This window comes from Haliaeetus leucocephalus, unplaced genomic scaffold (genome assembly GCF_000737465.1).
Source record: "Haliaeetus leucocephalus isolate CR32 unplaced genomic scaffold, Haliaeetus_leucocephalus-4.0 Scaffold545, whole genome shotgun sequence".
NCBI classification, from domain to species: domain Eukaryota; kingdom Metazoa; phylum Chordata; class Aves; order Accipitriformes; family Accipitridae; genus Haliaeetus; species Haliaeetus leucocephalus.
This window is the reverse complement of record NW_010972981.1, coordinates 1769779-1796157: the sequence shown is the minus strand read 5'-3', so window position 1 is coordinate 1796157 and position 26379 is coordinate 1769779. Positions and strand designations below refer to the sequence as shown.

Sequence of the window (26379 nt, the reverse complement as noted above, 5' to 3'; positions counted from 1 at the left end):
TTTCCAAGACCAACTTTTCCAACAACAATGATTTTCGGGCTCTTCTGCAGTCTCTTTATGCCACATTCAAGGAATTTAAAATGCATGAGCAGATTGAAAATGAGTGTATCATTGGTTTACTTCAGCAACGTAGCCGGACAGTGTATAATGTGCACTCGGACAACAAACTCTCCGAGATGCTTAGCCTCTTTGAGAAAGGGTTAAAGAATGTAAAGGTAAGTAGACTATAAGAAGGACTTGTGTCCTAATGAAAACGTGCTGTGATTACGTATTAGTTTACCTCAACTTTTCTTAATACTCTCTACAAATAAACTAAGGAGGAAGAAGAAACATTTGTGGTTTCTTGATACAGTAGTGAAAACTTTCCAGTCTGAAACACAAATTCTTCTGCGGTTCATCACAGTTACTGAATTTCTGGTAAAAATTCTTTTCAGAGGTGTATTTTGTGACAGAAGTCCATCACTGCATATTTGGAGGTGTTTTGGAGAGACAGCGTGGAAGTCTCAGATACAGAGACTTCTCTGCTAAGTGATCAAAACAGTTTCTGAGTATAGAAATAATGTGTTTTATTAATTTGTTAGGAAACCCTGAGTATCTTTTTTTGTGGCACATAGCATTGTATTATTGTCACAAATGGAGATGATTACCAGACTTTAAAAAAAACACAAAGCAGCATTGTTTTATTCTGTTAGTGAGTCATGTACTCCTTCCAGTAATCTGTTGCTCAGTAATGCTGTTAATGTTCCAGTCCTCAAGAAACTCTAAATGTTATTTCTCCAGCTGGCTTTTTCACAACTTAAAAGTCGTACAGTTCTACTGGAGAAGAATTTAACTTGAATTCTGTCTTTCCTCTGGAGTACCCAACTCCCCTTCCTGCACTCTAAGAACTATAGTCTCCAGTAATAATTTGACGTCCCATAATACATTTCTAGTACACATGGTCCATATTTTCAGTAAGAAAAATACTAAATATGCAGTTGATTGATTCCATTTTACTATCATTATTATCTATATTTAACCTGGGAATCCTGCAAATAGGTGTTTTTTCCCTGTGCATATCAAACTTTAAAATTTGTCTTGTTTCCATTAATGAATTGGAAAATGAAGGAAAGTGAAGGAGAGGGGAAATTTAACACTTGGCTTTGTGTTATACCTTCTCTGATAGGATGCTAGTGTTATTCTGTTACTTCACTTCTAAGTGTGGAAAAACTGATTTCTCTAGCTCTCTTTAGATACGTTAACTGTTTAACTTTTTGAGAGTGTGGTTAGTTTAATTTAAACTGATGGCTTAAGCTTTTTTCTGTAATAGTCAGGGTTTCTTGATGTTATAGAAGTTCGAAAAGAAAAACTTACAACATTTACTGTAAGAGCTAGGAGGAACTTCAGTATGTTGCAATTACTGGGCAGACTTCAGAACCAGCTTCTTATTACTGGCACAGAGAACAAGCTAACAAATTGATAGGTGAGGTTAGTCTAGCTTTAACATTTAGAAGTCAGTTACATCTCTACTTTGGAAATTGAACGAACTCTCAAATAAGTATCTATAGAGCATGTCTGACTATAAATTCTGATTATAATTGGGAAGCTATAATTGTAGAATAACTAACGTAAAAGGTATGCAGTTAAAAGATGAAGTGGAACTGCTGTATCCTAGAGTAATTCTTATGCAAAGCATGCATATACTTAGAGTACTCTTACTACTTTGAACTTGGGTGAGACTGTAGATTGGCAGACTTCAGTCTTTGCTCCAAAGTAAAAATGTGATTAGACAAGTTAATTCATATCGATGATAACAAAATAAATTGGAATTAGACAGGAAGGGAATACTTTGTTCTGCCTAGTAACAGGCCAGTACAGACTGTCAGCGTGTCATGAAACTTTGTAAGTGAACACTTTCTTACCATGAAATAGAGCAAACATGCTGCATGCATGGGGAAGACATAATGGGCTTTACTTTGAAACACTGGTTTATTTAACAGTTCAATCCTTGAAAGAATGGACAAGATTAGGTAATAGTTAATTTTTTGTTTTCTTCTTAGAATGAATATGAACAGCTAAACTATGCGAAACAGCTGAAGGAGAGATTGGAAGCCTTTACCAGGGATTTCCTTCCTCATATGAAAGAGGAAGAGGAGGTAGGTAAAAATTTCCCTCAAATATTATGCTGATCTTTCTTGGGGTTTGGAATGACTGAACAGAGACAAAGGGCTTAGAGTTTCAGTTTTTTTCACAATTCTCTGTTTTTATTACTATGCCAATTTGCATTCAGGACTGTGGTGTCATTGTTCTGTTCTCTGACTGCAAAGTGACACACTCTGAAATAGTGAATATATTGAAAATTTATGATGAAGTTCTGGTGATTTGAAAAATTGATAACAGAAGTCCACTAGGGCTGGGATTTGTTTGCAGCAGGTAGTTATTTAAGGGGACGTCTAGCAAAACTTAAAGGAAGAAAAGTCCTGTAAACCAGTGCTTGATGACTCAAACTGACACTCCCAAACAGCCTCTGACCTATATTTGAAATGTAGACTAGTACTGCCAGTCTGATGATTTATGGGTATCCAAAAACTGGGAAGCATCTTCTGGAGAGAGTAAATCTTCTGTAGTCTGTCCAAGAGAAATCTTTTCTTATGTTTTTCTTCTTGCCACTTTGCCTTCTGTGTGAGTACCTCAACAAGTTATATAGTTTAAGCAACTTTAATCACTTCCCTTTTCTGTTGGGGAAAAGAGTTAATCGGCTTGCCTGAGATTGTGCAGTGTTCCATTGGCAAGCAGAGGATCAGAACTCAAAACTTCCATGGTCCTGTCCTTAGGTTCACTTAATGTATGACATGTTTTACTTGGAGAGAATTTGAAACAGGAAATTCTATGTTGGTAGGTCTGTGTAGCATTATTGACTATCTGTCAGCACCGGACTTCTTTTTTCCTTTTTCTTTTGCTTTAGGTTTTTCAGCCAATGTTGATGGAATACTTTACTTATGAAGAATTGAAAGATATTAAGAAGAAAGTAATTGCACAGCACTGCTCACAGAAGGAGGCTGCAGAATTCAGAGGTCTTAGTAAGTGGAATCAAGCAGAAGAGCTTCAGAAGGTCTTTAAGTATTCTGTGGACGAGAAGGCAGATCAAGGTGAAGCATCTAATTAAAGTTAAAGTAATTTTCAACCTGTAATTTTTATCTAAAAAAGCCACACCAATGACATAACTTGAGGTATGTGCAGGCAGATAAAATAGTTTTTATAAAATGGGAATTTCTTCAGTTTTGAAGCTTCAGGAACTTTACTGTTTGATACAGGCTTCTTGGCAGGTTGTAATGTAGATAGTACTTCACTGTTTGCCTGTTCTCAACCTTCTTCCTCTCCTTTCTCTCCTATGGTAATATTTGATAAAATAGGCAGAAATTATAATTTACTTCTAATTTCATACTTCCCATTGAAATTACATTTTCTATTTGCAGACCCTGCATTTAATTCTTGGTTTTCAGGACCGCTTTTAAGCTTTTCTGTTGATGGTTTAATAACACAGAATAGTTAGCCAACTGACAATATTTCAAATTAAAAGCTACTCGCCTTCCCCCAGCTGCGCTACCTAACTTCCCTGGGCCTCTCAGGAATCGGAAAGGAAGAAACTGTGTGTATGGAGTAATGCAAGGGAGTGAATCCATGCAGCGTGTGAGGAGGTCAGATGAAACGTGCATTCTGAAAGTAGTTATTTAATTTGCGTTCATCTGTAACTACCTTTCCTGATGAAACTTTGAATAAATGGATAACTACTAAAGTTCACTTCAGGCTTGTTTTATGACTGTTGAATCAGCCTAAGTTGCCCGTGTTTACAGTTTTCACTCTTAACTAACAAAGAAGAGTTGATGCCCCAAAGAAGGGGAATTAATGTACCAGAAGTGTAATACTGGGGTGTGAAACTAAGTAGAGCAAGCCTTCATGAACTGACTTTGTGGTGTTGGTAAGATGTGGTGCTCTCATTAGAAAAACTTGAAAAACTACTCTGTAGTCAGATTTTTTTGATGAAACTTGACTTCTCTGAACTACTGAACTGGTCATTTTTTTGCCCTCCAGGTGAAGCCTTCAGAAAAGATCATGGTCCATGGTGTGAAATACTGAGTCTGAACAGATGAATGTGACAGAATTAGCCTTATGGCATTATATGCTGTTAAGTCTAGCTGGAATAGCAGTTTTGGGACAGTAGTAGTTCTGCAATGGTTGTGTTCTAGACTTTAGGGAGTGGGAAGTATGTGTCCTGCATCCATTTTTTAAAAAAGGAAGAAAATAACACAGCTTGCAGTCCTGTGCAGTTTTAACTGCATTTTAGTGTGACATTCTCTGTAGTTTACCTGAAGTGACTTGCCAGGTGTATGAATAAATATATTGATTCATCAAGTGAAACTGTGTTCAGTTATATTTTTTTTGAAGTAGCAATAGATTATCACAGGGTAAAGTTCACATTATGCTCACTCTTGAAGCTTATTTGCAAAAAGAAACCTGATGCTTGTCTCGCTGTTAGGTCTTATATACTTTGTGTCCTAATTTTAAAAGTAAATACCTACTAATTTGTGAAACCCGCTATTTCTAAGTACTCCTGAAAACTATTTTAGAAATATTTTTTTTCTCAAGTAAATTGTCCTTAAAGCATTAAAAATTCTCTTAAAACAGCAAAAAGCCCACTAATCAAAGCACTGAATTTGTTATTTTATATAGTTTGCAGCTCTCTGTACTATGGTGATAAGGGAGAGCTATTGGACATGTTTTCTGCTGCTGTCCATTGAAGTATTAATTACAGTGGTCAAATTTTAGTCTCTAACATAATATTTACTATTACTTTACAACCTGAATGGCTTGTCACCATTCAGAAGTTAAAATTCATTGTCTATGCTAGCAGTTAAAGCTAGAAATAAAATGAGACAGCTGCAAAGAGTTAAGCATGGATTTCTTGCTGTGTCCCAGTCAAGAGGTTGAGTGCTTTCAGTGAGAGTGGTCCCAGCTGGTAAATTATGTGTGCTAGTACTGTTTCCTTGGGAATGTGACAAAGCAGGTATATATATCATCAATGACAGAAGGTATTTTTTTAAAGCATTTCATCTACAGCAGCTTTCATCTTGCTGTGGTTGAGTAGCAGCAGTTTACTTTTGTCCAGGGCTTTTTTGGACCTTTGGGGAGTCAGGGTTGGAAAAAACTAACCAGTTGAGAAAATGGTAAACAAAACTGAGCTGGTTTTTGTTTGTTTTGTTTGGGGGTTTTTGTTTGTTTTGTTTGGGGGTTTTTGTTGTTTAAGGTGTTATTACAGTGAAAGCTTCTTAAAGCCAAAGCAGTACCGGTTCTTTTTTTCAACTCTTTTTGTCAAACAATTGTTTAAAATTTTTTCAGACACTATTTTTTCATTGCCCTAGTAAAAATGTGAATTCCACTACTATTATTTAAAGCTCTGAGGCTGTGCTTCACTTAACACACACTTTCTATATTTCAGAAACCGAAGTAACAGGGCACACCACAAATATTACTAATCTTCCTCCTGAAGTCATGCTGACCATTTTCAGTTACCTTAACCCCCAAGAGTTATGTCAGTGTAGTCAAGTAAGCACTGAATGGTCACAGTTGGCTAAAACTGGATCTCTCTGGAAACATCTCTACCCTGTTCGCTGGGCCAGAGGTAAGTTAAATTTAATTCTTCCTTTGAAAGCATGTCAATTATCAGAATTTCTAAGTCTATAAAAGAGAATGTTTTAGTATAGACTGTCATGTACAATGAACCGAACAGCTGAGCATGTTGGAAGGGTGTACCCTTCTGGCAAGGATGGTGCCCTGAAACTTGGTTAAATGTTAAAAATCCCCCAAACAGACTTCCATCTTGTAGAATTAAGAAAGTAAAAGTTGTCTTGGTTGTAAGTGATGAGTACGTCTTGTATACGAACTGTTGATTTTACTGAGGTTTGTTTGCTTGTATGAATGCTAACAAGTATATTCACTAATACAACATCTTAATAATGATTTAAGAATCTAAGGGGATTTGAATTATAAATGCTGCTGTTACACCTGTATCAGTAAAATTTTTATTTCATTAGGTTATGAGGTAGAAATAGAATACATAACAGCAGGATGGAAGTTTAAAACAAATGGAGTTCTAACATTTCCTCACAATCTGTTCTTACTTTTTATATTCAAACTGTATGAATGTTAGTGTTGATTCTTTAGATTTATTACTTCAATAACTTCTTCTGCAGTAAGGACTAACTGGTTTTTTAATAACTTCTGTTCCTCAAACTCTCCTGTTAATTAAAATTTCCTATTGAGAAGTGTAACCTTTGCAAAAGTACCTGTTCAAATAGACAAAATAGTCTGTATTCCAGTGAGGCCAGTTACAAGTCATAAGAGTATGTTTGCAGCTTTAAATATTTGTTTGTATTTGTCCATATTTATGTGAGTATTAAACAATCACTGGAATATGGCATTGCAGGCTTCACAATTGCTGCCATGTCAGTGTCGCTGAGTAAAAAGGAGACAGTCTATGCTGTTTAATAAGCTGTATTTTATGTGCCTTTAAGATTTTAAGAGAGAACACTAACAATATATAATTTAAATTTTGAGATGCATAGAAGCTAAAAACTTCTTTCTGGCTGGACCTTTATGGCTTCTAATATCTGTGCAAGGCAGAGAGGAGTTAAATGGCTTTTGGGTCTGAATTAGGTTTTTTTGGTTGGATAAATCTTACTGAAAATTAGTTTGGCCCCTGAGCTGCAGATGACTGGGTGGAGAGGAGAGGTTTCAGAGTTCAAATTGTTAAATTTTTATTTTCATCTAGTTGTCTTGATAATTCAGTGCTACGCAAAAAAGATAATTGGCAACTGCTTAAAAGGACTTAGTCCTAAACCTGGTTTTGGCACAACAGGAAGCTAGTCTCAGGACGTACTGTCCGTACTACTACAGTTGTTTGTGCAGAAGTGCTCTGAACTGGGTGAAAGCTTCTCAAATGGGATTTACTGCCAGAGGGGGAAAAAAAAGAACATAAAACTACAGACTTAGTTAAATTTTTAACTTTTTTTTCTTCTAATACAGAGAGGGCTTCTGAGGCTTTTTATGTAATATAAAGATGGGTTAAAGAAGGTGAGAAATGTTACTGAAACCTTTTGCTTCATAGTTGGTTGATCAGGATGTCATTGTCACTGTGTTGCTTATATAAGAAACCTTGTTCCTTTAGATACTACTCAACAGGGCTTGCTCTTGCTTTGGGGATAGTAGGATCCCCCACTAGTGAGATATTACAATAAGGTGTTTCTGGTTTAAGCGTGTCTACACTCAGGGAGGCAGCAGACCTGCTTATATGGAGCCCAACACTACAATATAACCAAACTAGAAGTAAATTAATGCCTGTGCAATAACCCTTGGGGAGAGGGGATGCCCTACTAGCTAAAAAAGTGCAGCTGTTGCTGATATTCGTGTTTATCCAGATGTTCTAAAAAATGATTGTTTACTGATTTGAGTCATATGTATGTTATAATCAAGTATTCTATGGCTGTTGTAAGTAGGCTACTTCTGGAACTTGGATTTCTTGATCCTGGAGTTGTCATGTGCAGTGACTAAAAACAGGCTAATGAAATATGTTCTGGTTGGCTGTACATTTGTGAGATTCCAGAGGAAAATGGAAATGTGTTATACTAAAAGTTGATGGTTAATTTATCTGCCAGAAAGAACTTCAGCACCTACACAGTCCAAATACTCCATAATGGTTTCTGTTATTTTTGCAATCATATTGGTCCCTGCTAAGAAAATAAAGACAACAGGCATGTATCAGAATAGCATAATAGGCTGTGAGTTCTGTAATGATACTGAAACTGTTCTAGGGATCTTTTGAAGCTTTAAAATATAGATCAAACAAGAATTATCTCAAGGTTCAGTCCAACCTTAGTTGAGATGAATGCAAAATTCATTTATATCTTTAGGTCAGGTCACAGTATACTGAGAATTTATCATTGCTTTTTTCTGCAGTGATGAGAAGTTTGTCTGTCTTTTTTTTTTCTCCTTCTTTTTTGGGGGATGCGGGGGGCGAGTAGGTGATTGGTATAGTGGTCCTGCAGCAGATCTTGAGACAGAACCTGATGAGGAATGGGTGAAAAACAGAAAAGATGAAAGTCGTGCTTTCCAGGAATGGGATGAAGATGCTGACATAGATGAATCTGGTAGGTAAATTCTGATTTTGCTGATTTTTTTGGTGATGATATAGCTATAAGAAATAATGGTGTAAAATCAGTTTAAAATACAGCTTTTTATCATAGTTGATACCAGTACATTAAAATAATGACAAATCTAGTAATACTTACATTCTGTCTAGATTAAATGCTTACTAAATGAAGTAGCTGGGTGGAGGGGAAAAAAAAGATGAATAGGGGATGAGGGAGGGGAGAAGCAGGCAGCTGGTTTTAATGAGCTGAATTAATTCATCTAGGGGAGAGCAAACATGAGTGCAGGTGAAGAGTTATGGGCATGTGTCTGGAGTTAGGAAGGAGGTAAAAGCTGGGCTTCATCTCTTCAGGAAGTTTGGATGAATCCTCTTGCATCCTAATGCATTCTAGGCTTAGTTTTAAATTTGTCTTAAGCTGTTATATCACAGGATATGAAATGCCCTGTGAGATAGTATTTCAATGTATAAAGCAAGTCGGTGGAAACAGCTGTCCCAGACAGCCCTGAGCAGTAGTACATAATCTGTAGTAAATATTTATCCAAAGTCCTTTAATGATAATTTTCTATTAAGACTTTTACTGTTTTTACTTGCTGTTGGAGTTAAACTCTTCAGGACTGTCAGAAAGACAAGCAGATATTTTTTAAAGATGAGGCTTAAGTAGTACGTTGAGCTAGAATTCGGCAGAAGTTTGATGTAGGGTACTTTCTGAAACTTATGCCTTGTTAAGCTTGCTTTAGTTTCCCAAGAACTTGTTTGAAGTAAGATGGCAATGTGAATTCCAAATGACTGAAAGCACATTTTAAGTCTTTCTCTTCCATTTTATTTTGCAGAAGAAGCAGCTGAATATTCACTTGCCATTAATATAGCACAAATGGAAAAACGTTTACTTCATGGCTTAATTCATAATGTCCTCCAGCATGTAGGCTCCTCAGTGAAGACATTAGTATTGGCCTACAGTTCTGCAGTGTCTAACAAAATGGTATGTAATTTGAAACTGGCATTTAATAATTGTGGCTATGCAACCTCTAATTAATAACTGATGTGCCCAAGTTTAAAACACTGGGGTAGTGAAAATGAATTGCAATTCAAGAGAATGTTAATTCTTACATTGTCTCTTGACACTGTGTGCAACCTCATTTGCTTGTGTCTTCACTGATTATTTTCCTTTCCTTTTCCAGGTTAGACAGATCTTGGAGCTTTGCCCCAACTTGGAATATTTGGATCTCACTCAAACTGATATTTCAGACTCTGCATTTGAAAGGTTAGATAATTGTTGTTTCCTTTAAAAAAAAAAAAAAAAAAATCCAGCTTTTTGAGGGGGGAAAGCATTCAAACATGTCTTAGTCCATTGCCAATAAAGAGAGAAATAGAGAAATCCCATTTAGGATTCACACATAACTAAGAACTAAACCAGAGTAACAAATCAATGAAATAGCAAGTGAAGCATGTAACTTTGTAATGGCCATTTAAAATGCTGTCTTCACTATTGGATATGTATTACCTATCAATGTGTGGCTATCCATAACAATAATTGTGTGTTGTTCTAGTATTAACAACTTGAAATTGTCCATGGATTTTTACAGAGTCACTCAGTTATGGTAGTTCTCTTGGTCTGATATAGCTGGTAGGGTTTGTAATACTGCTAATTAAGACACTGATCAAATGGTAGGCAAAGCTGTAAGGCTTAAGTGTAGTAATTGTGGATTCCTGAGTTTTACTGAAGCCTGCAGAAGTTTCATTGATGTAGTGGGATGGTGCATGGATGCAGAGCCTGCACCAATAGGTCTTATTGTGATACTGAAATTCAGTGGCTGTGTCAGTGTTCAACACTTTCATCATATAGTGCTCTCAAGTTTTAGGTGTTAACTACATAGAAAATTTTACCAGCACGGATGCTGGTAACAACCCTCTGCAGCTTGGTGAAGTTTTAGTTGAAATAAAAGCTTTGTGGAATTTCTGTGGCTCAGAAATCAATCTTTGTGAGCTTTTGTCAATCTCTAGTAAAACTTACATTATTTGCCCCTCCTCATATATCTAGATTTCCAACAACCCAATTTGTAACTCAGAAAATTAGTTGGGCTTGCTGTAAATATAAGCAATCACTTACGGAAAGTAAATGATAGTTAACATTAACTATGGATAGGTAAAGGTCACTTAAATCAGCTATATACTTTTATAGCAAATAATGTAATAATATTACTGTAGATCAAATTTCTATTTCTTTTGAAAAAGATAAGGCTGAAGGGGTGAGGTTTTGTTAATATGAAAAAGTCTGATTTTATTACCATCTCCAATCCTAATCACTTTTATGGAGTAATTAATACTCCACACAGAATGTGTTTCAGGAATCCAGCTATTCTCTCTGAAAGAAATGGGAAATTACAGGAGGATATATGATCTAAGTACACTGAAATTTCAGTATGCGTAAACAGCCAAGCTTGAGAAACTCAGATACTAGAAATTACAACTATTAAAATACTTTGAACTGAATATTGCATCTCAGGTGTAAATTTTGGGGGTGGGGTGGATTTGTGAGTTCAGTAAGTTTTTTCAGCCTTCTGAGAAGTTAACTGTGATGTATAGTAACTTAGATGGCTCTTGGTAACTGCCTTATACACAACAGAAGCTGCTTTTTGAAATTGGCCATGTACATATTTGGTGTTTGCAGTCTGATCTACTTTTTAAAAATTTGTTCAATGTATGGCCAATTTGGACTTTGAAGTCTCAGTGGCAAATTTGGACTTCTTTTAAGTCTTAGCATATGGAAAAAATATAGGTTGTTACTGAGTCATGATTCATTTCACATTTCTTTAGACATAATATTTCTAGGCATATATACAGCACTTGGAGTATCAGATCTAACTTGTCTGGGGTCTTTTCTTTAAATATTCTGTGAATTAAGTATTTTGCTTGTGAAATGTTCTTTTGTATATTTAGCCTTAACATCTGTTTCTGAACAAAAACTAAAAAAAAAATAATCCAAAAACCCAACCAAAATAAACCAACCCAAAACCAACCAACCAACCCACTTTTTTCTCTGATTTCAGTTGGTCTTCAGTTGGTTATTGTCAAAATCTACGTCACCTTGATCTGTCTGGATGTGAAAAAATCACAGATGTGGCTATAGAGAGGATTTCCAGAGCACTGGGTATCATATCAACTCACCATACCAGAGGTATTCTGAAAAGCTGCAGAAACAGGAATGCTAAGACTTTGTGGAAAAACAGAGAGATTACTCTGCAGTCCAACAAGAAGTATAATTGTTTGCATGAGATCAACAATGAAAACCTCATTGAGGGAGGAGATGGTGAGCAGCATTGGACTAAACCTGACAGCTCAGAAAACTTCAATTCTGCTTATGTGTGGATGCTAGATGCAGATGATTTAGCTGACATTGAAGATGCTGCAGAGTGGAGACACAGAAACGTTGAAGGATTTTGTCTTACAGAACCAACATCCCATATTAATTGTTCTGCATCATGCTACAGTAGAGAAATTTATGGATTAAGGACTAGAGGGTGGCAGCAGCACTGTGCTTCTACTGACTTGATTTACTGCGGTCACTCATTTTGTTGTGCTGGGACAGCACTAAGAACTATTCGAGCACTTCCAGAGTCCTCTGCACTGTGTAAAAACTCAACAAGGACTAAGCAGTCAGAGAAAAAAGACTCTGTATACTCTGGGAGTGAAAAAACAGATGAAGAGACTGCACGAGTTCTTCAGTTTCTCAGTCTTTCTGGATGTTACCAGATCACAGACCGTGCTCTCAGGTGAGGAGGCATTTTTGAGCTATTTTGCTGCAGTATGTTTTTTCTAATTTTATTTGTTGGGTCATTCTGGGGTGAATCTGCCTAGTTTCAGTAGAAACATTTTTATCAAAGAAGCTCTGGTAAGTCTTAAGTGGTCTGTGCATCTTAAAATATTTATAGTACCAGACTTGAAAACTTTATCCAGCTTTTGCTCTGTGGATTTAAAAAAAATAATAATCTTTTAGACATACTCACAAAAATACTTGACTTCAGAGGATTTGTTGTTCTAGGTAGTATTAATGCTTTGATCTTTAGTGATTTCTCATTAGGAAATTGTGTTGATTCACTAATATTTTTCATTATGCCTGTCAATATGCTTGAGACTTTATAAAACTGGAGTAACATCTCATTTAACCTGTCTTGATAGTGACATAATTTCTGGACAGGCTGGATCGATGGGCTGAGGCCAATTGTATGAAGTTCAACAAGGCCAAGTGCCGGGTCCTGCACTTGGGTCACAGCAACCCCATGCAGCGCTACAGGCTTGGGGAATAGTGGCTGGAAAGCTGCCCGGCGGAAAAGGACCTGGGGGTGCTGGTCGACAGCCAGCAGAATATGAGCCAGCAGTGTGCCCAGGTGGCCAAGAAGGCTGATAGCATCCTGGCCTGCATGAGAAATAGTGTGGCCAGTAGGAGCAGGGAGGTGATTGTCCCCCTCTCTTCAGCACTCCTGAGGCTGCACCTCAAATACTGTGTTCAGTTTCGGGCCCCTCAGGACAAGAAAGACATTGAGGTGCTGCAGCATGTCCAGAGAAGAAAAAACTGGTGAAGGGTCTAGAGAGCAAGTCTGATGAGGAGCGGTTGAGACAACTGGGGTTGTTCAGTCTGGAGAAAAGGAGGCTCGGGGGAGACCTTATCGCTCTCTACAACTACCTGAAAGGAGGTTGTAGCGAGGTGGGTGTCAGTCTCTTTTCCCAAGAAACAAGCAATAGGATCAGAGGAAACAGCCTCGAGTTGCGCCAGGGAAGGTTTAGATGGGGTATGAGGAAAAATTTCTTCACTGAAAGGGTTGTCAAGCACTGGAACAGTCTGCCCAGGGAAGTGGTTGAGTCACCATCCCTGGAGGTATTTAAAAGACATGTAGATGTGACACTCAGGGACATGGTTTAGTGGTGCACTTGGCAGTGTTAGGTTTATGGTTGGACTTCATGATCTTAAGGGTCTTTTCCAACATAAATGATTCTATGATAATTTTGTATGTGCAGAACATCATGTTAAATATTACTTCATATAACAATTAAAGGAGGAGAAAAAATAGTTGACTTGAACATTGAGATGGTTTCAAGAGTTAGAAAATTTCCTGTGTGTGATATTTGCCATTGATATTTTGTATTGTGTCAGAAAAACGTAGTTACTGCTTCATAATGAAAATGGGATGAGGCTGAAGTACTTGCAGCCACCTGCTCAGGTATGCTGCAGCACTTAGGGCTAACTAAAGTTTCTTGAAGTGCGAAGACTTCATGCCTATCTGTACTTGTATGCTGTAGTCAACTGAGAAATAGCGTGAGGCACTGCTGGCATTGATTTGTCTCTCCGGAGACTTCATCCCCATTTGATGTTCAGAAGTACCAGCTGTTCAAATGTCTCCTGTAGTAGAGGTTTGGACACTCTTTCACTCACCAGTGTTAGTTTTGCTCGGAGTAAGCTTCAGATAGCTGTGCTTCGTGTTTGAGCTTGTTGCTCTTCAAGTGTTAGAGGGGACTGGTACTGCTGAGTTTTCCTTTAGGTGCTGATTAGGTCATGCTGTGTGTAGTTTGCATGTTACTGGTCTTTTTTTTTTTTTTCTTTTTTCTTTTTTCTTTTTTTTCCATGACTCAGTAATCTAGGACCAAAGGGAGTTTTGGTCACTGAGTCATGGGAAGGGTTTAGTTGTGGTGCCGGTTTCCCACTGGTGCTTTTTGGATAAGACAGTATTTAAGAGCTGAGAGTGTGCTGCAACAAGTGCTTCTTGAACTCACCAGAATAGTTTGAGGCCCTGAGGAAAGCAAGTGAAACCTAACAGAAACACTTGCCAGTTCATTTCATTGAAAGGTTGTTAGCTGGTTTTGTGGTCAACAGTTCTACTTCTGCCTGCTGACAGGAGAAAGTGGTAGTGATGCTCTGAAGGCATTTTCAGTTTTATGTCCTGGCTTGAATCTGCAGCTTGGTGATTCAAACCTGGTGGTTTTTTTCAGGGGGGGTGAGCTTGTTTGTGATTGAATGTGAGCTCGCAGAGAAGGCAATGTGATGTTTCTCAGAGAAGAATGTGATGTTTGTGATTGCCCTGTGAGCTCACAGAGAAGCAAGCAGACTAACGTGGAGTGATTGCTCAGGTGTGATACATGCATGAGGCTGTTGCTTCAGCAAACTTGTGCACTCAGAGGAAAAACAGAGAATCCAATTGAATAACAAGATGGTGTGTTGGCACAGGGAGGCTCTGCTGTCAGTCCTAGGAAAATACAAATTTGGACTCCAAAATAATTTTAACAACAACAAAAAAATACAAGACAGTCAAACTTCTGGAAGCGTAATACACCAGACTTGGGAATGTCATGTTTTCAGGGTGAGTTGAGGAATATACATCACCTTGGAGGAGTTGCCAGAATCAGTGGTGTTTTGGAGAAGAATGTCTTGGTAGTTCTTTGAAATACTTGGTCATCTCTGGAGTCATTCATAAACAAAGTGATTTACCATTTAAGTCTGTCAGAAGGAATTGTTAGTTTCAGTTCATTTTACAGATCTGTTATGCAGCTTCAGGGGTGACTCCCTTTATAGGGCACGGAACTGCCAGATTTAAAACTACATGGTTTATTAGAGGTGTGTTTTTTTGTTATGAGATGCAGTTAAGTCTGTGACTTGGCAACATAGTGGAGTACTTGTCAGTCTACACTGTGTGGGCTCTTAACACCTCTCTTCTGTCTGTTAACAGGGCATTGACTTTGGGAGGAGGACTGCCGCATTTGGAACACCTTAATCTCTCGGGTTGTCTCACTGTAACTGGTGCAGGCCTGCAGGATTTAGTTTCTGCATGCCCTTCTCTAAATGACGAACACTTTTACTACTGTGACAACATTAACGGTAATGTCTTTTTATGAAGACGTGATGCTTTTCTGGGGAGCAACGTTTGCTTTAAGGACACTTTTTAAAGCAAAACAAAAAGAACCACCAAACCCCTATTTTTTTTTTTAGCTGTGTAGCACTAATTTTCACAGATTAATTATGAAATGACAACTGTTAAGTGAGTTTTTCCTCATTTGTTCTTTTGGGTTTTTTTGCTTGACACTAGTACAGTTCTGTATTACCTAAGAAAGCATTTTTAGTCCATGTATCTCATAATTTAGTTTAGCCTAAGTAATAGGGGCTAGAAAGTAAGTGTCCATATAGCTAATACACACTTGCCCTCTCCGTATCTTCCCTGTAAACCATGTAATTGTACGTTTTCTTTATGGTCGTAACTTCAGACAGAGGCCTCATTAGATTGGTACCAAAGTGCTGAATTTTAGGAAAGGAATGGCTTGTGTTTTGCCATGCAAACCTCCCATATTGCAGTAGTTTTGGTATAGGATATTTTTGATCCTACCATCATGTGTCCTTATGGAAAATGTAATTTAGTTTTTCTGGTTTTGCTTCAGTCAGTAACTTAGGGATGGATCTAAGCTGGAGAAGGATCTGGATAAATGCATAAAATACGTTTATGGTGTAAGTCTTTTCAGTGTTCACCACACTGGAATTCAGTCTATTATGTTAGGTCCAGTAAGCATTCATAGCATTAGAGATGGGAACCATGGTGTGACTTGTATTCTATGTGTGAATTTAAAACAGGTAAGTGCAACAGAAGGGGACGGAAAAGGAGGAAAATAACTGAGTTCACAGGATTATAAGAGCTAATTGCGTGTAAAACAAAATCATATTCCCTGGAGTTCATGGTATTCAGCTCAATAATTTGCATCTATATTGAGATATAGCCACAGCAGGGGTACAGGATGCCAGAGCTTTGGTACTACAAGTAAATCTGTACTGACGTTTGGGTATTCAGTCCATTGAAATTGATATAAGATGATGCACTTGGATTGGATCCTAATATTAGAAGTGAAAGTATTAAATCATATTTTGCTTCCATAATTTTTGCACTACGTTATGCACTTTTTTGACACTGCTGGTTTTTTTTTCGAGAGACTTGCTTTTTGTTACTTCCTTCCATTCCATCCAGACTACAGCTTTTAAAAATCTTCTAGCATTTCAACCTGGGAACCTTAAGATTCCTTTTTTAAAATCCTTCACTGACTCTCCTTCCTGCATTGTGTTGAGTTTAAAGATATTTTCAAAGACCAGTTAAAAGCCTTTTTCTTTTACATCTGATTCCGTACTATTTTTCCTCTGTCTTCACTTCTGTCAGTAATACCAGACTTGATGTTCTGTTTGTCTTCAGACATTTCTGTTTATCTTTGTGTCCCTAAAATACACTATGTTGTCTTAGTATTAGTTTACAAAGCCAGAATCTCTTCTGTGAGTGTACCACTTTAAAGCTTGGCTGTTCCATAATATCCTCAAGAAATTATTTATATTTAAACAGAATACTTTTTTGGAATTACTCTGTAAAGTTGTCCTGATCCTCTTCCTGTTTATTTCCTTCCTTTTACTGCCTGCTGGAAGCTGTGAGCCTATAAGCTCTGCTTGGTTCTGTAAAGTATCACGCATGCCTTTGTATGAACAGTTACTCCTGTAGAAAGAAATCAACAGGAGAATAAGGCTGTAATGGTCTGACTTCTGACATCTATTGAGAAATAGTAGCATCTCAGAAGTTTGTGGCTGTTTTCTTTAAGAAGGAAGTCGATAAAAACTTCAAAGGGGTGTTCTGAGCCAAATTTTGAAATAGGAAATAACCTTTTATAACTGAATCTCCCGTAGTTTTATCTGGGTACTGTTCTTTGTATTTTCACTCAAACTTCATTGCGATAGGGCTATTCAGTGTGAAACTAATACCTTAGTCCACTCTGTGAGCAGCAGGATTTCTGTGACAGCTTGAACGATTTCTGTATCATTTGGTATTTCTAAAGTAACTGTAGGGAAAGCAATAGCTGTTTCATTTAAATCAATCCATATCTGAAGCTGTTTATGTTTGCACATATATAGATTGTATAATTAACTGCTGCACAAAGATTACTGATCTGTAAGCATGTAGAGAATAATTTCATAATTTTCTTTGCCCACCAGCTTATCAGGGATTATTTTCGGGGAAGGAGATATGTTCTGGGATCATGTTGGAAAACACATCAGTCTTGCAGAACAAAAAATGGAGCTAACAGCATGGAATTTAGCCATCTTTGAATAATAAAGATACCATTTTGTCATCTGTTGATAAATAAGGGCTTTACTTTCACCTACAGCCTATTTTCAGATTGTTTTTCCTGTAAACACTGAGCCTAATGGGGGTGCTTATACAGAGCTTCACTGGATTTTCTTTGTGGAGGGCTTGCTGGACTTGTTTAGTAGGCATGTTTGTTTGCAGTTTTCAGATTTTCATTGCAAGTGCTGGTCTAACCATAGCTACTCTACCTTTTTAGTAGACTAAAACTAAAAAGGTAGAGCAGCTGTGGTTAGACAGACTCAGTTGGGTCTCAGTCACAGAATACTGTTGCACTGCAGTAATATACTGCAGTTTTTATGAGCAGAGACCATGAATTTGCACACACTTCCAAATTTATTTTCTGTTTACTGTTAGTATGACTTCAATTCTTGATTTGCATACTAATGTTTAGGATCTATGCCTGTGTTTTGCTCAACACTGGAGACTTGGAGTTAGATAACGCTTAGCTGCAGCTGAAAACAAATCCGTCAGTATATACCACTTCTAATTGCTGATTTTTTTTTTAATGTCTAAAACACATTTGGTTGTAGATCACACTGGACTCAGTAAGAATAGTTTAATGTTTGAATTACCTCTTGCCACTTAGAATTTTATATTCCCCCATAGGCTGTATTGTCCAGCTGTGTTCCATCTCCTTACTGTATTCTCAGTTTTAAAGCCTGGAGTGCTATCAGCTTCAGGATTAGAAAAATGGGGCTCCCTAATTTCTGCAGTAGTAGCTCTTTGCAGCTTTTAAGTATGATTCAGTTTCTAGAGTTTTTTTTAATGATGTAGTCCTCAGGTGCTGTAATTAAAGAAATAGGGTGTTAATGAAATAAAGTTGTGGTGATTCTGATGATTCACTCTGTTCTTCTGGCATTTAGAAGTTCATTGGTCATAGTTTGATCCGTCTTCCAGCAATGGAGCCAAGACTTTGCAATTTGTTAGGCTTTATGGACTCCTGTGTGCAGATTTATATGGGGATGCATTGTTGTTAGGAGACCAAACTCTTGAAGTCTAAGTTCTACAGATAACCAAGGTGCTTTCATAAAGGTCTCTAAGTGTAACTTCACAAAAGGCTGATAGAGAGTAGCACTTGGTAAACTCAGATTTGAATTGAATATTGCCTTTATATATTTTTTTAAAGCTAATGCTTAATTTGATCACTTTTTTGGTAATTCTCTTGTAATGTATTACTTTTGCTATATTACCATCAAATACGGTATGCAGCGTTGATGATGGAGCCTCTCACTGGTGGTGGCTGTGAAAAAGAACTCTTTCCTTCTCTCCTTTGTCATCCTCCCAGCTCATTCTTACTGCCGTCTGGCGGCCAGCACTAGTCTTTCTGTAGCTGCTTGGTAAACTCAATCAAGAACTTGGGGAGCTGAAAGCACCCTCCTTTTTTTTTTCTTTTTTTTTCCTTTTTTTTTTCCCTTCCCCTTTTCTTCCTAGGTGGGTCAGGGATCCATCTTCCTGTAGACCACATGACTGTTTCTGCCGCACAGGCGAGAGCTAGAACAAGTGGCTAAAGAGGGGTGGTGGTGGCAGCCAGTTGTCCTGGTTGGAGTGGTTCTTTCACTGTGGTCTTGGTCTGGGTTGTTGTGTATTCTTGGTGAAATGCCTAACTTCTAGGAAACTTTGGCTAGCTTTTGTTACTCCATTTTGTTACATGTACTAGTGGAACCAAATAGCTGTGCTTCTTTCTCATGTTGCAAGATGTGTTTATATGTACTTTATTTGAAAACACAGAGCTGTTCATCATGAGTAAACAGACCTCTGTTCTGGGTCACCTGAAGCTTCTGAGAGTAATCAGATGTGAATGTAGAGACCATTACAACAATCCAGTTTAGAGGTAACTGAACCAGTAATGTAGACTGTGGCAGGTTGGATGAGAATCTGATTAACTTTGCCCTCCCAGATGAACCAGCCCAAAACATGTTTAATTTAGGCACTTTGCTGCTAGCTCTTAAGTCTTCACAGTCAGTAGAAAGAGAGGCACCCTTCTGAAAGTGGTTCAGCCCCACTGTAAGATCTGAAATGACCATCTTGCTCACTGGGCAGTACAAAAGGAACTGTATACAGTTACCGTGTTGCTTAACCTGGTGCATCAGTGAGGTGAGATGAATTGGAGACCTTGTATATAGGGTCCAAAGGAAACAGGAGAGAGTGTTTTTTGGCAAGATTAAAGAGGCCATTTGAACTTAAGCAGAGATATTTGGATGGGACTTTGTTTTCAAACTGAGGTCAGTAGCAAAGACTAGGGAAATCAGAGATTAGGAAGCCAAAGAGATGTAGCCAAAAGTCAGTTTTAGTAAATAAAGCTAGGGAAACAAAAACAGTCTCTGTGGCTATCAAAGGCAAAGGCATTTGAATTTTGCTATCTGTATCAAATGTAAAAAGAACAAGCAAAGGAGGGCTAGGGAATTTATAGAGGAGATAAATGACCTGTGATGGAGGACAGCAATTGACATGTCAAAACATAAATGAAATGAGTATCATTGAATAGCCTTACTGTTAAAACGACCATTAATGACACTTCCTACCCTGTTGCAGTAAGAGCATAAAATACCCTCCAAATCACGGGAATTGCCTGTATATGCTAAGAAAGAATACAGGGTGGCAGATTTCAGGAGATGTGGTTTGAACCCCGAGTATTTAATTTCATCAGAGTTCTTTATCAGAGGCTATAAAGGAAAGTTAGTGATGGTATGAGGACTAGACATGGGACAAGAAATGCAGCATAGGAAGAAGGGTGAATTTTCACTGTGATGTGGTTAATGTAATTTGTAATTCAGTGCCTAATAAATTAGGAAATGAATCTATAAGCTTTTCAGATGATGCAGTTTACTTAGAAGTTTTTGCTGTAGCGTCTAAGTTGCTATAAGACTGGTTTAAATTTAAAACTGAAAGCTAATTAAAGGATAGGAAGAAAGGGCTGGGCTTAATGGTCACTGTTCAGGATGGACAGGAATCTGGAAGGTGACATCTCCCTCCCCATTCCGCCCGCAAGAGTTCTGTGCTGTGATCAGTCTTATTCAGTGTTTCCATTGCTCTTGTGGTCTAAGAAATGCACACAGTAATTTCTAAGTTCTTGAGTGGTACTGAGCAGCCTCAAGCAACGATACTGGTGCTGAAGATTTCCAGAAGGACTTCTTACGAGCTTCAGTATAGCTGTATGTATGGTTATATGTCTGTGTGGTTGGGTATAATCAAACTGTTATTGCATGAAACTGAATTCAGAGCTGGCAGTTGCAACATGGAGACAATGATTTCAGAGAGGTGTCAGTGCTAATTCTGAGATCTTTCCTGTTTGCAGCAGCAGCCAAAAAAGCCACCAGTGTTATGCATCATCAGGGTGTTGAGAACAAGATAGAGGGTGTTGCTGCACGGTCCTGGAAGCCTTGGGGCACTCACATGTGGAGCAATGCCTGTGGTTTTGGTCTCCCCGTCTTGAGGAGTGTATGTAGTGGAGTTACAGAAGACACAGAAGAGGTCTCCTAAAAAGAATTAGGGAACTGAGCAGCTGTCTTGCAAGGAGGCACTCAAAAGGCTGGAATGATTCAATCTGGGAATGAGAAGGATGAAAGGAGGATGACTTAACAGAACTGGGAAAGCAGTAGATGAGGTGAATGTGCAGCAGTAACTCTCCAAATTCTGCAGTATTAGAGCTCAGCAACAGTAGATGAAGAGGGTAGGCAATTGATTCAAAGCAGATGCACAATGTAGTGAACTTTGTCCTGTGGGGAATTGCGGAAGCAGTATCAGCAGGTTTAAAAAGAGGTTAAACATAAAAGATATGCAGAATAGGCTTATATTGTCTCCCTAGATAACACTTGCTGTTGCCAGTGATGAAGGTAGTGTTAGATAGACCATTGGTCAGACCTAGAAGGGCAGCGTTTATGTTCCATTTATGAGCATAAGGAAGAACATTCTTAAAACGAGCAAGAAAAAGATGGAAAACAATATTGAAGTATACTGAGTATTTCCTTCCTTGGGATGTTGGGGCTCTATACATTTTGTCAACAAGCATTTTACTAGAAATGTGACAGTTGCTTCAAAATTACTGATGTGCTGCTTAGCTGTGGCAATGATGAGGAAGGTCAGCTACGACTTGGAAAAAGCTGCTGCACAGAACATGCTCTGCTTAACCAGCTATTCAGAAGCACCGAGTCTCCTTTTTAAAGGACTTATGAAGAAGCTTTCAAACTCTAGCTCGTAAGTGACTTGGAAGATCAAAATTTAGTTCAGGTGAATAAAAAGATTTAAAAAGGAAAATGAGTTTATTGACAACTGAAAAGTTTACTATTTTGCATACTGTAACCATTGTCCTTTATTATAGCTTCAGGTTTGTTTTATTCAGTCTCATGCATGTTAACTTAATTACCTTGTAGAATATTCCGCACGGGTGTGTGGCATGAAGCAGAAAGCTGATTTCCAGACACCAGGTTCTTGGAAATTAATTGAATTATGACTTTAAAGTACTGTTCAAGGGGAAAAAACAAGCCAGACATAGCACGGTGCCCTAGTTCATTAAATGATTTTGCTAGTCTTTTCTAAATGTATTAAAACCACCTTAATTACTCTTTGATTTGTATCAAATACAAAGGGGGGAAATTTGGGTTGTCCTGGTTAGGTCTTTACCAGCTTGTTTTAGTTAACTTAGCAACTCACTTCCAATTTACGTTGGGTGCCAGAGTTCAGCCAACTTGTATGTAAATGTTTATGTCTCTAAAGAAGGCATATGGCTATAGGAAATAAGATCCTGTACTAATAAATCTGATAGTTTCTTATCTCATGATCATTTAACATTTCAAATTAAAGGGATAACAGTAAGCAAAGGTAAGTGGAGGTGGGTTGAATTAGTGTTGGTTTGTAGTCTCTGTGCTCAGACCTTTCTCTTTTGGAATGGCTAGTTTTTAGCCTTATGGCTTCTGATAACTGCAGTGATACTAAAGGTGATTTTCTCTTTAGTTTTTCAATTTCCAGTCAGCATATGTGAGGTCTAGCCAACCATGAAGTGTCACAGAGAAAAAACCTTCCAGACTAAAAAACTGTTTCCATTATGGTAGAAGTAGTTTCGGACATTATGATTTCTTTGGTAATGCCATGAAGTCATCAACTGAATTTGAAAAATGGGAGTTAAATATGCATTATGAAAATATACCTCAATTCTGAAAGCTACCTGTGAGAGCTTGCTTAAACTTGCTTATTTAGTGTTGCTCATCATACATCGGTGTCATTTTGAATTTGTTATCTTCAAGGGACTAAGCTATCGGAGCAAAAATATCTTGAAAAATAACTGTTCCAATTGAGGTTTTTATACTGTGATAGTACTGGCAGTGTTTCAGACTTCACAGTGCTGAAAGCACTTTAGTGTATTAAAAAACCCCAAAGTTTTATGAACTACCAGGTTATGAGAATTCTGAATCTAAGTAAATGGCCTTTTCTTCTTTTCACATTTGTTCTGTTTTTGTGCAGGTCCTCATGCTGAAACCGCCAGTGGATGCCAGAATTTGCAGTGTGGTTTTCGGGCCTGCTGCCGCTCTGGCGAATGACCGCTGACTTCTGATCTTTCAGTCTACTTCATTTAGCTCAGCAGGCTTCCTTTCATGCACTTTACTTACAGTTTGCATCTTGTGTTAACAATCCTTGGAGTGAGATTTGTTATACTAGCCTGACCCTGCCCACAACTTCAGAATCTTAATTATGAGTGTACTGTACAGTGTTGTAACAATCTCACAATCTCATTTGGTTTGAAGGGTGTTGGGTTTTGTTTTACTTAATTTGGGGAAGATGGGAAAACATTCAATTTTTTTAATGCCACTTTCTTCCAAGTTTGGCACTTAAATATACTTTACTGGATTATTTTGTGTTAAGTAAGTGAATGTTTTTTTTTTATTTTGAATCCGTAAGTACAATATAAAGCTCTGCAGAGAATTTGAAACGTATTGTTTGCATTTGGGTAACAATTATACATCTTTAGGAGCCTTGTTTCTTCCCCTTTCCTCTCATCCTTAAGTCATTCTTTATATTGCAAAATTAGGAAAATTCACACCTTCCTTTTGCATTTGGTTTTGTATTTGGGCTTAAAAGACATACTCAAATAAAACATTCCCACCAATAAATGTATGTACTAGTTGAATATATATGCTTTTAAGGTGTAATACCCAGCCATACCATGCCAGTAGGCTGCAGAGATTGGGTGGATGGGTGTTGTGGTTGCAGAGCTGTGAACCTTGCAGTGTGTGGGGGTGTTTTGTTTTGGGTGTTTTGATTTGTTTGTTTGTTTTTTTCCTTCCCATGACTGTGTTAAGATGCATTTTGAAATGGCTTCCAAGGAAGTCTGTTTTCATTAATGTGAAATGTGTGGAAGACAACACTACATTTTCCCTGTTGCTTTGATTTCTAAAAAGAGCCCTCAATGAACAGTAGAGACTAGCAGGGAGGCAGAGAATCCATTGTTGGGCTGAGTGAAACCTGTGCTAGGAAGAGAGATGAGTAGTGGGTGAGTACTGCATGAGTGTGTGTGTGGGCAGTATGGGGAAGAGCCCATTGCAAGAGAAGTATTGTAGCCCATGTTAAGCTGCAAACTTTAATGGCCACCTGCTCATGAGTGGCATAGTTGCAGGTTGTTTTTCTCTTGGGCAGAGGAGGGGTATGTCACAGCCTTTGTAGAAGGCAGACAGGTTCCCCCCCCCCCCCCCATCCTGCCAAATTTTGAAGGCTGACAATATGTCAAACTAGTAATTTTTACCTGTTTTACTAATTGGATAAATTCTTTTGAGTAGTATTTATTTAGGACAGCAGTCATGGTGACATATGTAGCTTTCAAGATTCTTGGTGTCTGGGAGGTCAGTTTGCAGGCGTACATGGAGATTACAATAAACTGCAAGTTTTGATACCATCTTGCTCCCACTAATACTGAAGAGTAGTAAGGTAAGAAAAATATTAGTGAATGTAGAGTTGCTGCAGTGTTGGCTGTTCATGGCTAACAGCTGAACATGGGCTAGAAGCAGAACGTACAGTGCTCAGTTAGAAGCCTACAGAAGAGGTATAAAAGGCTACCATTATTCCAGAAGCTGTTTCTTCAAGTCAGTTACATTAAATTTACTTTGGTGCCCAAGAGTTAGAGTGGATATATGGCCATTTGTGCAATGCTGACTGAGGTAAGATGATAATAGTAACAAGGTACATGGTGGGCTTTCTTGCATCTGTCCTTGTTGCAGAACTCTGTTTCTGAGGCTGGGAAGGTGCAGCTAGAGGTCCTTCTCCTTGCTGCTAGGTGGTCTTTTCTGTGGAGATTGGCAGGAACACAGCTGAGGCCTGCATCAGCTGCAGAAGATTCTGTTCACTTACACCATGTTTCTTCTTCAGCCTTCTCTGAAGGGGAGTTGGACTAAACTTGCAAGATGTCATCAATGTTGTTCAGCAAAGCATCATGTGATGACAGTGTAGCTACTCCTTTCTGCTGGAGGTTTATAGAGGGGAACCTGTGGCAGCAACCCCAGGCTCTAAACCAAAGATTTTGTGTCTAGTATTTATTAGGTAGACTGAATCTAGTTTGGGGTTAAGCTCAAGAACAATCTTAACTTTGATATGTTCTGATGAACATTCTTCCTAAGCTCAACCCACCATCATTTTCACTTGGAACGGTCTGATGAGCAAGGCAACTGCAGGAGAAGGATATATATTTGTATCAGTATTAACAGTTAACACCACTACTTAACATACTAATAAGCGAATCTGATTTTTACTAAACTATTCTTTTGATAATCTTCTACTAGGGTAACTTGCAGATAAAGATTTCATACTCCAAAGTAATTTAATCAAATTCTTGTATAAAATGAATGATCTTCCAGTTATGTTTTGGTATAAATATTTACTAAATACTTTAAATTCTGAAGAAAATGTTGTCTTATACCTCTAAATGGTGCTGGCATTATACAGACACTAAGTATGAAGTAGCAGATGATGCAGCTTCTTAAAAATTGAAGTATGGCCTTCACTGGCTCTTTGGTGTATGAAATTTATTCATGAGTAAATCCTGATCTTCATTCAGGAACTCAGGTACTGGAAAACTCTTAACTATTTGTATTTGCCACTGTCTTTGAAGAGATCTGTAGATAAAATAAACTGACTAGCTAAAAACAGAGTCTTCAAGGCATGATTCCAGGAACTCAAGTTTCACCTGAAAAGAAGGTGGCTTAAACTACCATTTTACTCTGCAATGTCACTATATGTGGGCATGTGTTATGCTTTTAAGAGTGTCATGTCCCACTGGGAGCTGTAAAATACTGTATAAAAATCACCTATCAGTACTGGAGTTTTAAGCTGTCAGTCTCTTCCTTAGCAGTAATAAGTAGTGTCTTCAGTGGTTGTAGGGTGAATAAAGCTCACATGTTTGTAGCTACTAACAATCAGGCTCTCATTTGATTTTCAAAATACTTGGGATAGCTCAAATCAACAGTGTGAGAAATCTGTTATTTTTAGCCCTACATAAGCAAATTTCTTGAGGTATTCTGACTGGTCTATACTACCTGTTTCGAACAAGTGAAGCAACATAAATCCATACAGAGAGAACATTTTGGGGATAAGCATGAATATACACAGCTAGAGCAAATTCAACATTGGAAACATCAATGGTATGAACTCCCGTGCTGTGTACAGCTTCTATTAAAGGTCTGACTTCAGAAAATGGCATGTGAATAGGAAATCCAGAGACCTGGGAGGAGGAAAAAAACACAAAGGTAAGAAGAAAAGGTAAAGGCACCTGAATAAATACATAGTTTTAAAAATCTGTTTTACTGTGCATGTAAATCTTATCTTTTCTGTTGGTGGCCTCAGAAGATGCAATAAAAAAAGCCTATTTTGTACTTTAATACCACCTCCCTATTTCATATACATCAGGCAAGCTTCTGACATTTTTCCCCTTTAGTCTGGGTTAAGTTTGAAGTGAAGATGTTTAGAAGTCCACTAGAATAAAGTTACATTAATGAACACATACAGCATAATAGCTGCTTCTGCCTCTTAACTGGTTTTAATTCATTGTGTTGTCTTGTC

General features: G+C 37.9%; 2 protein-coding genes across 4 annotated transcripts in view; one reads left to right on the top strand and one right to left on the bottom strand.

The window, feature by feature from the left end:
* FBXL5 (F-box and leucine-rich repeat protein 5) lies at positions 1-23444 on the top strand. Of its 3 annotated transcripts, none has more exons than XM_010576806.1 (10): positions 1-215; positions 2040-2135; positions 2945-3128; positions 5477-5659; positions 8058-8183; positions 9016-9164; positions 9364-9446; positions 11233-11955; positions 14902-15050; positions 22798-23444. In XM_010576806.1, the coding sequence occupies exons 1-10, from the start codon at positions 81-83 to the stop codon at positions 22872-22874; spliced, it is 1905 nt and encodes a 634-aa protein (XP_010575108.1). In that variant the 5' UTR covers positions 1-80; the 3' UTR covers positions 22875-23444. The 3 variants fall into 3 exon arrangements, with proteins under 3 accessions (XP_010575108.1, XP_010575106.1, XP_010575109.1); XM_010576804.1 differs by having other exon boundaries at positions 20639-23444; XM_010576807.1 differs by lacking the exon at positions 22798-23444 and adding an exon at positions 18772-20719.
* Positions 23445-25734: 2290 nt separating this feature from the next.
* CC2D2A (coiled-coil and C2 domain containing 2A) overlaps positions 25735-26379 on the bottom strand; it is a 53835-nt gene continuing 53190 nt past the window's right edge. Inside the window, exon 33 of the mRNA XM_010576803.1 lies at positions 25735-26041. Coding sequence (XP_010575105.1) covers positions 25853-26041 — 189 coding nt within the window. The 3' untranslated portion in view covers positions 25735-25852. The remainder of the gene's footprint in view (positions 26042-26379) is intronic.